Source organism: Bactrocera dorsalis, chromosome 5, assembly GCF_023373825.1.
Source record: "Bactrocera dorsalis isolate Fly_Bdor chromosome 5, ASM2337382v1, whole genome shotgun sequence".
NCBI classification, from domain to species: Eukaryota; Metazoa; Arthropoda; class Insecta; order Diptera; family Tephritidae; genus Bactrocera; species Bactrocera dorsalis.
The window spans coordinates 39,516,400-39,530,671 of NC_064307.1; the positions used below are offsets into that span (position 1 = coordinate 39,516,400).

The 14,272-nt window shown below is 39.4% G+C and overlaps 1 protein-coding gene across 1 annotated transcript in view; it reads right to left on the reverse strand.

The window, feature by feature from the left end:
• Nucleotides 1-344: 344 nt before the first annotated feature.
• LOC105225299 (ankyrin repeat domain-containing protein SOWAHB) overlaps nucleotides 345-14,272 on the reverse strand; it is a 96,810-nt gene continuing 82,882 nt past the window's right edge. The window contains exon 4 of the mRNA XM_049458941.1: nucleotides 345-448. Within this exon, the coding sequence (XP_049314898.1) occupies nucleotides 428-448 (21 nt within the window). The 3' untranslated portion in view covers nucleotides 345-427. The remainder of the gene's footprint in view (nucleotides 449-14,272) is intronic.

The following is a 14,272-nucleotide window of genomic DNA, read 5'->3' on the forward strand; positions in this document are numbered from 1 at the left end:
CCTTCCGGATTTTACAAACTTCGTAGCATATTTAATAAGCCCTGCTCAAGATAAGCAAATAAAGTGGTGCTTCTTTAATCTTGGGAAGCAGAAGTCAAGGCAAAAATCATTGTCTGACTCTTACTATTTGGGTCATAAAGGAAAATTTATGAATGTAGCATCTAACCTTTATCAATATATCAAACAGCGGGAAAATTAACTAATTAGTAAATATATGTATGTATGTGTAATGTACAATAATCTGTTCCATAAGAATCTATAAAACTATGTGAAATTTTTCAGCGAGACACACGTTCCCCTGATTTCATTAGAACAGGTACTGTGTTTCCTCGGCGTTTATAGCTGATCATGACAATTGTATTTTTATAGTACATACTTTGCATAGTACATACTCGGGGTCTTCTAATACATGAATTCTTCTCCAGTTCTAACTTACCGTAAATGGATCCTGAAAAAAATAAGAAAAGAAAATGTTAGATGTTTGTAAAGTAAATATACAAAACAATAATTTAGGAGAGTAAAAACATTATTACTTAGAGAAGACATAAAAAATACGAGTTTTTAACTTTAACTGTTCCAACGACATACCCACAGTACACACGCTACACTAAAATATTATAATTGTTCTGGATCAAAGCTAGGACAATCTTCCCAAATCGGCAATGTAAAAAGAAATTGATCAAATCGAAATAATACTAAAACGATGGAACCATAAATTTTCTTAGAAACAAAAAGTGAAAAATAATCCATAAACAAATAATATCGAAATTTTTGAATAACGAATTCTACGGCCGATCGTCTGGTCAGTTTCTCCGAGCAATCTTCAAAATATTTCTTAAAAAAAAAGTTCAAAAAGTTTTTACGGATTTTTAAATCCGTATACCATCGGTTTGTTGGCACATTTCAGTCCACTCGAGTATGGCGTTCACAGCAATACATATACATAAGTAGCTAAATTAAATAAATTCGAGCACATTCCCTTTCATTGGGTGAAATCTTGTATGCCCTAACTAGGAATTTGTATTAATTAAGTTGTTAATTCGAAATGCCAACTAATTGTTTGCTGCTGTAAAAAACTCAAGAAGTGCTCACCACAGCCAAGAATACCTTGACCAAAATGCACGCAGCGAGAATTCAGCTCTTTTCTCAGGGGAAATGCTTACGATTTCCCAAGCTTAGTGGCCAATCAAGCCACACACCGGGCACACGATTTAAGCATCGGCTCCCACATATGTATGTATGTGCCCCGGTATACAGAATGTCACATGGATGCGGGCAGTATGAGGGAATTCACAAATTTACATAAATCTCCATTTAGATTTTGCAATTAAATTGCGATCTGTGTGTGAGCCAATTGTTGTGATAGTTGTTGCGGCACTGGCGCCAAGCCACTGCACCACAAACTCTCGATGGCTGGTGATATAGCCGATGCATCGGACATGTGCTGGCAGCCGGAACACGATTTGTTCGTAGACTACGCTCCGCGTACGTCACTTCTGTAGCGCGTAACAGGTGGAGTGGAGGAGTGAGTGCTGGCGAGTGGCGGTGAGATTACGTGCCCGCGTGACCAATGTTGTTTTCTCAATGAAATGTGAACTCAGCCAGCGGACTACGCTCGCGTATGGACGAAGGAATCGTGGTCGTGGTGTTGTTAGTGTTGCTAGTGGTGAAATTTTGCTTCTGTGTGTCCTCCGGTTGTCTAACAAGACATCAAGTGCAATCCGGCTGTAGTAAAAAAACACAAAAACAATACGAAATCTAAAACTGGCGCAGCGGATCCTGTTGTTGTTGTCGGTCGTGTCACTTGGCGACAACTTGTGCGGCGGTTTTGTGGCTGTGCGGAGTTAATTAATTCGGTTTACTCATACACGAATGGGAGATTTTATAAATAAAACGCCACCGCGTTGTCGCAAAGCCCTACTTATATGTATGTATTTATTGTTGTTGTCCACCTTTTGTGTGTAACGTTTTTGGTGCGACAATGCCTGTGTCGCCGCTATGCCGGTATCATTGGCTCCAAAAATGGGTTAAGCTATGAGATGCAATCGAGTCATCATCAACACGGCCGGCAATCAGCAGTTTCGCGTATGTACCGATGTGCACCAGGCCGAATGAGTTCACTTCGTCAAAATCAAGTCATTACAAGTCGAACAATTGCATAAGTGAGTGACGGTTGGAGTGCCAAGTGGGGGTTCACAAAACCATGTGATACTTCACTTTACTTGACGCTAAGGATCAAGCATAAGCGACCGAAGTGTTCCATACGCCGACGGATCAGGGCGCATCATTCGTTGCAATCGACTGACAGCGATCACGTAGCTGCGGCCTCGAGAGAATTAAAAAAAGAAAATCTCTCAATTAGTCAAACAATTAAATCAACAATCGTACTAAAAATGAAACGAATTCGCTTCATGTGGATTTTTTTTTTTGAGATTTTGTGCATTCCGAGCAGTTAATGGCGATTACTTGCAGCTCTTATTTGCTAATGAAGCAAGTGGAGTAGACTGATTGGTTTTGCTCGTAGCGCTAGTGATCATATTGTCCTGATTGATTGACTTGGTGAGTGAGTGTTGCTTTGTTTGTTTGTTGCTTTCAGCTGTTGGGTTTTATGTCGCATTGTCGCATTGTTCGATGGTGGCAACGAACAAAACCACCCGCAGATTTTCACTTAAAATTCATTTCACAAATTGAGAACCCCAGGTATTTTCGGCATTCATTGAATGTTTTGCTCCCGAAATGCTGCTGAATGTTGTTGCCAATGCGAAAAAATTCAAAAATAAAAGAAATTGAAGCATTGCTCATTAAGGAAGTACGATTTAATACGCGGAGTCTGGCTTAATTGAAACACTTCATCTCAGTAACGATTTCAAATGAGATGCTCGGTCAATGAATGAATGAATGAATGAGGAGTAAAACATGTGTATACATATGAAGTCTTTAACCCACCTGCCATCATAAGACTTCTTGAGATATACATAAGCTATTAGCATTGTTGTAGGTGAGAGGATAGGTAGAGTATTATCTAGAGCTGAACGATAAGATAATCAAATAATCAAAGTAGCCCCCGGGAAATATCAAATCTTTGAATTTTAATTTCGAATAACCGAAATAGATTATTCAGTTCTTTTTTTACATAATCCTATAATTCAATTATATTCACTTCAAGTTATAATAAAAATGTTGTATTTCATTGTTCTCATTTCTACCATTTATCAATCGGTTCTAAAATGGGGACCCCGGGTTGAAGGAACTTGAGTTTTTTCGAGTCAACCAGAGAGGAAGAAAAGGTCATGGTTAGTACCTGATTTCATCCAAGGTTGATACGATTATACTTTACATTATAATTTTCTGTACTAAAGCATTTTGATAAATATGTTGATAAGGTCTAGGTGTAACTAATAAGCGAGTATAAAAATTTGGAAACTGTTGGGCTTCAGAAGGCAATGACAATCTTATTTTCTTATTTCTGTAAAGGAAATACTACATAACTGAAAAAAATAAGAGCCATCATCAGCCAAAATATGAAAGGCAGACACTACACCAAGCAAGAATGCTGTTACGGTTATCTAAACCCCGTTGGTATGGTTAGGATTAGATAAGTTGTCATATAGGTCATCCAACGGTAGGCCCAGAAAATGTGCTGTTTCGACAGGGTATAGAGCACGCAAAGCGGTGGTAAAAGTCATGCGGGGACTCCGTGCACGCTGGACATACAAGTATGATTGATATGTCAGGTTCGATTCTGGATAAGTAGGAGTTTAATATGTTACAGTATCTAAAACGAAGTTGCGTATAGGTCAATCTCGATTCTCACGGTAACTCGAGTTCTTCTTCTGAAACTTTCATATGTAATCCTTACCATCATAACGAGGATTGGGTAACCGTTACAAACACAACAACCTATCAAGAATAAAAAAACAATTAGCTTATTCAACAGAATTAGCGAGCCTATTTGCTGAGGAACAGAACCGAAAAAGTTCATCCGGCAGCGCCAGCAACAATAGCATTTTATGGAAGATTTTGCGGAAGGATCTTGGTTTGCGGGCTTACCAAATTCAACTGGTGCAAGAATTGAAACTGAACGATCATCGTGCGCGTCGAGATGGGTACCGATCCTGATTATCAAAAGAAACCTCACTTTTGCTTGAATGAGTACGTTAACAAACAAAATTGTCGCACTTGGAGTGATGATAATTCAGTGTTGAGACGCCGTTACATACTCAAAAAGACACTGTTTGGTGTGCTCTATGGGCAGAGTTGAACCGCTCTTTTACAATGAAGCCGGTCATAATGTTATAGTCAATGGAGAACGATAAATAGAGCCATGATTAATGATTTTTTATGCCTGAATTAGAATATGTTAATATGGACGACCTTTGGTTCCGAAAAGATAGCTCTACATGTCATACACCCAACGAAACAATCAATTTATTGAAACAGCTTTTGGTGAGTGCATTTTCTCGCTTCGTGGGCCTGTGTCGTGGCCTCCAAGATCGAACGATTTAAGGCCTTTGGACTATATTTGTGGGATTATGTGTAGTCACTTGTCTACGCATTTAAGCCCGAGACGATTGACGCCTTGGAAGAAAATGTCGATGCGTTATTGCTGGCAGACGGACAAATTGCTGCAAAAAGTTTTTGAAAATTGGAACTATCGTCTGGAATTTATTCGAGCCAGGCGCGGTGCTCACTTGACCGAAATCATAATGTTAAACCATTATCTTAATAACAAAGCTAAATTCTTGGTCATAATATTGAATTATATGGCTTCTATTCCTTCTTGAAAGCCGCGTGCCTAATAAAACCGACTTTATCCTTATAAAAGTCGAAGAAAAATTATATGAGGTCCATACTAATTAAAGACTCCCTGATTTGATGGTAGACATTAGTATTGTTAGAAAATAATATATTAATATACATTTGAGTAGATTCTACTGCGTTCTACGCTTTAGTTCTTCAGTAATCTGTACATCAATCAAATATTCATTCAATTATGCTATATTCTATTTCATTCTCGAAACAGATTACTTGCTCCCATTCACGTATTTGTATACACATTGTAAGTGGAAGCCAAATTGCATTGTTATTGCTTGTCCAATGGTGGTTCGCAAATTAAATTCCACATAAAAGCAATTTCGAACTTAATGAAAATGTTTCAACGAACCAACAACCAAGCGAACAATCGAGCAACCGGTCCAACGCCCATTCGTCCACCATGTCTGCATTATGGATTTAATACTTGTATTTATTTTTTCAAAAATCTATTAACTTCCGGCAATGTTGAACGTTCGTACGTGACAATTGGCACAGATGTAGTTAGTTGTCCGGTTGCAGCGGTCAGAGCGGCCATTGGCTGCGACAGCAACAGGAGCTGATGCAGGAGCTGCAATGGCAGCAGTAACATCATGTCCAATGTTGTGTTACGACGACATTTGTATTACCCGAGAACATGTTTTGACAGCCGTCAATGTGGCGGTGGCGCGCGCTTTAGAGGCTTCAAAGTAATGTTGTGTCCAGTGACGGGTTATTGCAGCCGTCCAGTCCAGTCCAGTTGCACAAACTTTTATACTTTCATACAGCTTTAACTAATAACAACTAATACGTTTGTATAACATCCCTGGCATTGGCGCGGACTATTGCGCGTGGACGAGAGTAATCAAGTGTAGGCAACGAACCATGACGTCTTTGAAGCAAATTTTCAATCGTTTTTAAATTAGTTTAGTAGCGTTTAACTTAATCGCCACCACCAACAACTCGTAAGCCTGGTCTCGATAAACGTTGGGAGCAATGCGAGAAGTAACAGTAATTTTGATGCATTGGACCCGAGATTGACTGCTGCAGTTGCTGCTGTTGTTGAGAATTATGCACACGTGATTCGATTTTTGAGCAGCTGAGACAAGTGGCGCTCGGACACTGTAGAGAATGCTCGGTGATTGCTTGTAATTTGAGAAAATTGCTTTGTTGATTGTCCAACCAAAGTGATCAACTATAAGTTATATGGCAAAACGCAAGTCATATACATATATATATATATATATATATACATACTATATATGTAGGGGGCCTTCGTTCGTTTAACCACACTTGGGTTGTTGTGTTGTAACACATGTTACCAGGCATTAAAATTAAGTTGTGAATCACAGGTTCAACAATTAGTTCAATGAATACCATAAGAAGTCCACTGAAAATATGTTTGAGATTTTTACTATGGTGACAGTTAATTAAATCAATGTTAACCAATTGTAATGTTCACGTTGACTGAGCAGTACAATTTAATTAGTAAGAAAATAAGGCAGAGGGCATTCCCGTTGGGCGTCCCGTGGGAGACGTGGGAATGGCCGATTTTTAGATTTTATAATTACTTTAGCTTTACTATATAATAACAATACTAATCAGAATAACGATTATCCTGTAAATTATGCAATATATATGAACATGGAAAGATACCGAGATTTGAAGAGGGTAGCGAGACACATTTGCAGCCAAAAAAGAGAGAAGCCGAAATGCTTGAGTACGAAGAGTTTGACTAGCTGTGGCCGACAGGGGTAATGCTCGAAAATTCTACGAAAAGATGCGGCGACTAAAAAAAAGATTTCAGACCGCTGCATACTTTTGTAGAATCTCCAAAGGTGATCACTGATGCCCAGAGCATACTAAAATTATGGAGGGAACACTTCTCCAGCCTGCTGAATAGTAGTGAAATATCGATGACGATGGAGCGGACGTTCTATAGCCCGACCATGAAAAAGTTCGAGTAGCAATTACTCGTCTGAAGAACAATAAAGTGACGGGAGCTGATGAATTGCCGACCGAGCTATACAAATACACCGGCAAAGAACTGATAAGGAGCATGCATCAGCTTTTTTGTAAGATATGGTCGGATGAAAGCATGCTCGATGATTGGAATTTAAGTATGCTTTGCCTAATCTACAAAAAAGGAGACTCACAATCTGCGCCAACTACCGTGGAATAAGCCATCTCAACATCACATATAAGGTTCTATTGAGCGTATTGTCTGAAATATTAAAGTCCACTGTCAACAAACTGATTGCACCTTATCAGTGTGGCTTTAGACCTGGCAAATCAGCAACTGACCAGATATTCACCATGCGCCAAATCTTGGGAAAGGCCCGTGAAAAGAGGATGTCTGAATTTGGTATCCCCACAAAACTAAAGCGGCTGAGTAAACTGACGTTGAGCAATATCAAAAGCAGAATGGAGAAATTTACTAAAACTCCAGCCCAAAGAGTGACTTTTTAATGTTTGAAAACAAAAAGAAGTTGGACGGTGCCAAATCTGGAAAATGGATCGGACAGCAGTTCGTATATTCGAAGTCAACTAATTTGATTGTGTTGGAATAGAATTTTTTTTGTCGAACGAGGCCGTGTTTTCTGCAATTCGGCATCCGCGCTTTTTCTGGCGTAGTTCACGGCTGTTCACGGGGGTGCAGCTCACGGTTTTTTGGTAGTATTTGGTATGTACAGGTGGATACATGTTTCAAGCAGCAGAAACTGGTTCGGATCGTCATACATTGTTTTGAAGTAATTTCATGATTGGGGTTTTTTATACGTGGTAAGTAAACGGGGCAACCTTAGTGACGATAGTTTTTTCAAGCTTAACATTTCATGTGTGATAGGATATGAGACGGTGTCTATAGATGCGTACTGCCTTAGGAATCTCTCATTATTTTATTCTGGGGTCGGTAAACGACAACGTGAACTTTTGTCACGCTGTAGGTAGGTTCTGTGGTACCCATTTTCGAGGCGCCTGGGTGTGGCTCATCTAAAACAGACTTACGGCCACGTGAAAACTCATTGAACTAGTGTTTAATAGTTGAGATCGATGGAGAAGAGTGACCTAATGCAGCATACAGCAATCTTTAATATTACTGCTCAATTTCCCTTCAAATATAGGAATCGAATTGCATCCAATGTTGCTCGTTTTCTATTTTCAGTAAACAAATAGTATGAGTTTTTCCCGAAGCAGTATTGTTCGTTTTTTTTTAATGATTACTCGAAGACAAATGATCCGATCACCAAAATAAATTTTTTTACAAATTCTGCATATAATTACCCATACCATGACCTACTAGTTTTTTTTTATTTGAATATATTTACCTTTATTTAGGTCTTTACCATGAATTTACGAGTTAAGCAGCAATTTGCTCATTTAATTATTCTTGAAAACGGAAAGCATGATAAAGTTTTATGAAAGTGAACGAAAAGGAGTCGGTTTCTGAGCGCTAAAGCGTCCAACTAGATATTGTATGTGTATTCTGTATCTGAAGATACGCGACACACATATACCGTTAAGGAGATTAAGTTAGCGACTACGAAACGATATGCAAAATAAGCCTACGAGGCAGCTATGGACAATTTATAGCTAGTTACGAGTATATGATCACTCAAGGCAACTACCAGGGGAATGCGGTCGAGAGCGGGTGGCGAGGTAATGTGATGCATTGCATAGTTGCTTCCTGTGCTGGTGGCGCTTCAAATCGCCTTAGATACGAACAAAAGACTATTGTTGTTGGCAACCTGTAGCTATAAACGTGAGATACGATCGCTTGCCGGTTGTTGTTGCCACATGTTGGTAACTTTTAACCGTAGCGCCGACGTTACGTCGGCAAACGAGACTGCTGAGAGGCTTTTGCGGTGGGACATTTGCGAGCGACTGGTCACCATCGTGTTGGCAGGCAACAATAAAGCAAATAGCAGCGCGGCGCTGTGGAGCGAATTGGATCGCAGAGGTTGGCGCTGAGCACCAGCTGAGCGGTTATGTGACCCCTGCAGCCTGGTAACATCATAAAAGGAATCAGTTAAATAACAAATAAACATTTAAGATGATTAATTTAAGCACTTTTACGATACTTTTCATTGCTGCGTTGATTTATTAGGCGGTTAACGTTGATATTGCCTCGAAGCTGGTTCTACTGCCAAATAGGCGAACCAATGCATGTGGTGAGTATACTTGACGCTTTACCTGATGCCTGCTTGGTGGCAGTATATGATAGCGATTTGCCAGGACGCAAAATTTGTCGCTGCTGCACTTGATGTCCCAACATCATACCGGCACTAACTTGGCTTGTTTGTCCAAAGCTGGGGAATAGCTTCCCCTTTTTAGGTGGAAGCTTGGCCGCCAGGCGCTTTACGGTCGCTTTTTAAGTGGTGATAAAAAATTTAAAACGCTCCATAGCAGCAATGGAGCGCTGACGACTGAGTATATGCAACGCTGCTGCCGTTTAATGAAATTGTCTCAGGAGCCAAACATGGCGACATGGGTGGCTGGTGCTGGCTACCACAATATGAAGCAGATCGAGCAGGCTTAGGCGCCTTCCTAGTCGCGGCGACTAGGCGGTCGCTTGTGTGCTTTTCATTTTTGATTTCTAGTCGCTGTTGTTGTTGTTTGCAAATATATATGCATATATATATACATGTATATGTGTAGCTGTACACCAATTCGTTTGGTATGCAGTCTCTACAGCATTGTTCTAATTGCAAAGTCCAAGTAATTGGCAATTTGTTGTTGGCAATATGAATGGCTAAAGCAATTCATGTCGACTCGTCTAGCCACTTTGTTTGGTCTACAACTTCTTTAGTCTCGAATTTTGTATTTCAATGAAATCACGATTTTTTCACCACCAATTCACTGTTCTAGTTTCTTTTTTTGTAAAGTCGCTGATACGTTTTTTAAGGAAATTTTCGGCGCTTGTTGGAAAAAATGGTTTGTATTCTCTCTAAGTTTGCATTTCGCGCTACTCACGATTTGTCAATTGAATTGAATTAAAAATGTATAAAAAAAATTTGGAATAACGCAGGAGAACGTTTTGTGTATAATTCCTGTGGACTTTGCAACAATTAAACGTGCTTGTAAAAAAAGCGATATTGAAGACACGCCGCAGACGCGATGGGCAATTGTAATGAAACGTGGACGGGCCCAGGCGGTATAGTCGCATTGTGTGTAGACGTATACTCGTTAAAATACGTGAGGAAGCATTTAAACTCCAATAAAGTAACAAATTGGTGGTTCCTATTTAAAAACGTTGCTGCAAAGATTCGCTATTTTGATGAATGTGTGGCTCTAAAACAGACAGAATACATACATATATATTTATACATAGTACTATACATTATTATCGGTGGGCAAACAATAGTAAGACTTTTAAATTTAAATTTCGTCCGAAATCCCACTCGTCAAAGTGTTTTAGGTTGGCATGACTATCACTGTCATCTATACCAAATGCCACATTAAAATAATAATTAGTGTTTAGCATTCGCTTGTCTTTCCAAAGTACATAAAGTGCATTCGGCGAATTTTGCGATGAGTGTAATTTTGCAACAAAAAAGTTCCATTAAATTGTGTGTGCGGAATCAAATTTCGGGCGCCGAAACGTTGAGAATGCTGGTAAAGGCCTTCAGTGATAATTCTTTGTCATGAGCAAGACTGGTAAAAATGATTCAAAGAAGGTCAAGAACGCGTTGCGGACGAACCACGTCCAGGACAGCCATCGACAACAACTGATGATCAACACGTCATCAAAATAAAGGAATTGGTTCTGAAGAATAGACGATTAACAGTCAGAGATCTTACAGGCATCGTTGGAATATTGAAAGGTTGAGTGAAAACCATTTGAAAGATCATTTGGACCTAAAAAGTGAAAGCACGCTTGGTGAAACAATGCTTTCCGACTACCAGGATATTATGAAACGTATTATTACTGGCGATGAGTCGTAGATCTATGCCTTAGACGCGGAAATAGACATTCAATCGGCCGAATATGACAAAGGTGAGGCGAAGCCGGAAAAACCACCTCAAAGCAGATCAAAAATGAGGGTTATGTTGACAATTTTTTTTTAATTAATTATCGAGGTGTGGTGCACTCCGAATTCCTTCTGACCAGCCAAATTGTCAACAAGAAATACTATTCGAGTGTTATGCGCCGTTATTTGTAAAAAGAGGTTTTTGCATCATGATAATGCACCGTCGCATACTGCATTGATTCTTCATGAGGTTTTCGCAAATTTTCGTGCCGCAACCACCGTATTTCCCTGCTTTAGCTCCGTGTGACTTCTGGCTATTTAAAAAATTTAAACGACCGCTCGGGGAAACCGTTTCGAGTCAATTGATGGCATTACACGTGAAACGCTACGTGCCTTGAAGACTTTTCCGGAAGTTGGCTTTAATAACTGTTTCGAGCATTGGAAAAACGTTGGCACAAATGTATGTATGTGGGCCAAGGGAAATTATTTTGAGGAGCACAACATAGCTTTGGAAGAATAAATTAAGAATTTTAATATATGAGCAATGTTTTACGATTTTTTTGCTCATAGTAGTATGAGACAGAGTTTTCGAACTTTATAAATCGATTTTCATATACGTTTTCGTTGGACATTATTATTTTATAGCATTAAAAAAATTGCTTTTTAAAGCATAGTCTTATATAATTATTAATTTGACTGAAATGGAGTTTTTTTCTCTTATAGTCCAGTCATTTAAGCTTAAATTAGGTAAGAATCTCGGAATTCAATATACCCATTTATATGTATGTCTGTAAGTATTGTACTTGTATGACACCCTAAAGTTGTCTCAAAACCTACATATGGTAGGGTATACCTGTATTTACAGACATATAAATGCGTATATCGAATTCCCAGGGGAACTTGCTATAATGACTGTACTATTATTACATGTAAAAGCGACAACAAGGTTATCGAGTTGAATTCGAGCAAGAAAGTATGTAGATAGCCGCTATCTTCAGTGCTATTAACTATATGCATATTTTAGATATGTTCTTCTATTGTGAATGTTTCAAATTATAAATGAAAATACATATTTTCTATTTCTCTAGTACTTTTAAAACTTAAGGCCTATAATAATTTTTTGGATTAGAAAACAAAAATGAAGGGTTACTGCAATTCTCATCTAAGAAAGAATCATCAATAATTTGTCTGATTCGCTGGAGAGTAAAGCTTGACGAAGCTATAATAAATAAGACTTATATTTATATTTATGATATACATAGCTTATAAACCAGAGTTTGCAGATTTAAATGTATTGCTAATCCGATAAGATACAATACTTGACTTGATCTCGCTGATGATGCGCTCAAGTCAAAAAGTTTCTGAATGAAGTTACTTATCACACTTTGTTTTGTGTCTGGTCATAATGGAATCGTTCGAAACTGCAAAGCGGATCTATAGATCTCGTATGAGCTCGGTCAGTGATAGTTCGCAATCAGAACCTGTGGGACAGCATGATCCTTCTGATCCACAGTGGAACGTAAGAGTTTAGCAAGGTTCATCTCGCAGCGATCATAGGAGTTCTACTGTCCTATTGGTACACATGCGGTTAAGCCAAATATTTTGGAGGACGCAAATTGTCAAGGTTGCATGGGGGAAATTGAGATGAAACAACAACACAATCTTACGCCAACTGTATTTTTTGCCTACCAAGGCGAATTGGCTGAACTTGATAATAGCCAGCTCAATTGATGAGTCGGTCTTTTTAAGCCATACTTTGGAGTTCTGGGTATCAGAATAGACCGCCGTGGATGTTTCGTCTTGTCTTCGTTCACAGTCACATCCAGTCTGGAGAAAGCAAAGCTAACGGCGCGGTTCTAGAGGTTAATGATATCAATATCATCGGCATACGCCAGCAGCTGTACACTCTTATAGAATATTGTAGCTTTTCTATTTAGCTCTGCAGCTCGCTTTATTAATTTCAGTATGCACACCTTTCAGACTGAAAAGTTCAGTGAAAGAAGGCCACTGGAATCTATTGTATATGTTGTGTAGTTAGACCACACTTACACACGCCACAAATATAGGCCGATTGGTTTCGGGAGATATAGAATTTTGAGTAACGTTAATTTATGTATTTTGATAAAAAAACAGTGGCCGAAAACAATTTCCTGTATTGGAATTATTGTCGCATTTCATTGTAGATGATAATCCTAGTGATAACAATTAATGAGTAAGCTCATAGAGATTGCCACACTAGCGGCAAATTGATATTATTTTATTAAGAAGACGGCTGAGTGAGATTGCAACTCAATGCTTACCAAGTCAGTTTACTGAACACGATGACCATCCTTCTAGTAAATCAAATCTCGTGGAAGATGCTCATACGCCGCGAATATACAACCAATTTACTGCGCTTAATCTCATACTAATCCATGTGCAAATGTTGCCCTTTTGAAATTGGCTGCGATTAAATGATTCGAATTGGCAACAAAGCGCCCATCGACCAACCGATAAATGTACAAGCACAATATTTACAACTGGTAACATTTTGTGGCAATGTTTGGAAATTCCGATTTTGTTGCTTAGTTGTTTCTATACATGTTGGCTGTTGTTGTATGTTGCACGCTGCATGTTGCAAGCGCGTTAACATATCCGGCGCCTAGCTGAATCAATGTTAAGTCTCTATAAAGCTCATTTGATTATACGCTGGGTGGGTGCTAGAGGGGGGCGCGCTTCTCGGTATTGAGCTCTAATACCTGCAAATATATGTGCAAATATTAAACGCACACACACACAAACACACGCACGCGCATGTGCAACGAAGCTAAGCGCCAGCATATAAATGCTTGTAAAGCAAGTTGCTGTTGTTGTTATTATTATTGTGGCTGCATCAGTGAATGCCGCATGTTATGTTGCAATATTAATAATTTTTTCTCTCCGCTGGGTATATGTGCGCGTGTGGTGTATGTGTGTGCGTGCCAACGCGAGTTTTAGTTGCGCGCAAGTAGGATGTTTTATTGATTTAGGGCGCATTTAAAGCGTGAACGGCCACATTAATAATTTCCGTTGCAATTTTATTGTGCATAAATTTCATTAATTTATAATTTTGTTGATTTTCACAATGAATCAGCGAATCGAATATGGATACCAATGTGCGCAGACGCACACACTTATCTACGGGAATGAAGGAGTTGCAGAGTTTGAGTCTGCGCTGCTTAACTCCCCAGACGACTCGATCCTGGCTGTCGTAGGGGCGGCTGATTTTATGATTTCACATGCTGGTTGGTTGGCTGGCTCACTGGCTGGCTGGTTGGCTACCCCGCGCTGTCATGGCTACATGTTGAGCGCTTCTCAATGACTTCTTCTTCTTCTTCTTGCTATACTCGCTGAAGCATAAATTATTTCCCATAGCTTTGGCGCTGTGCCATGCCGTGTGTCGATGATGATTTTGCGCGATTGCGACTCTGATTGCGCAGGCGCGTCAAGCATAGCTACAGCAGAAGCCGCAGCGGCAGTCATCTTGAACAGCA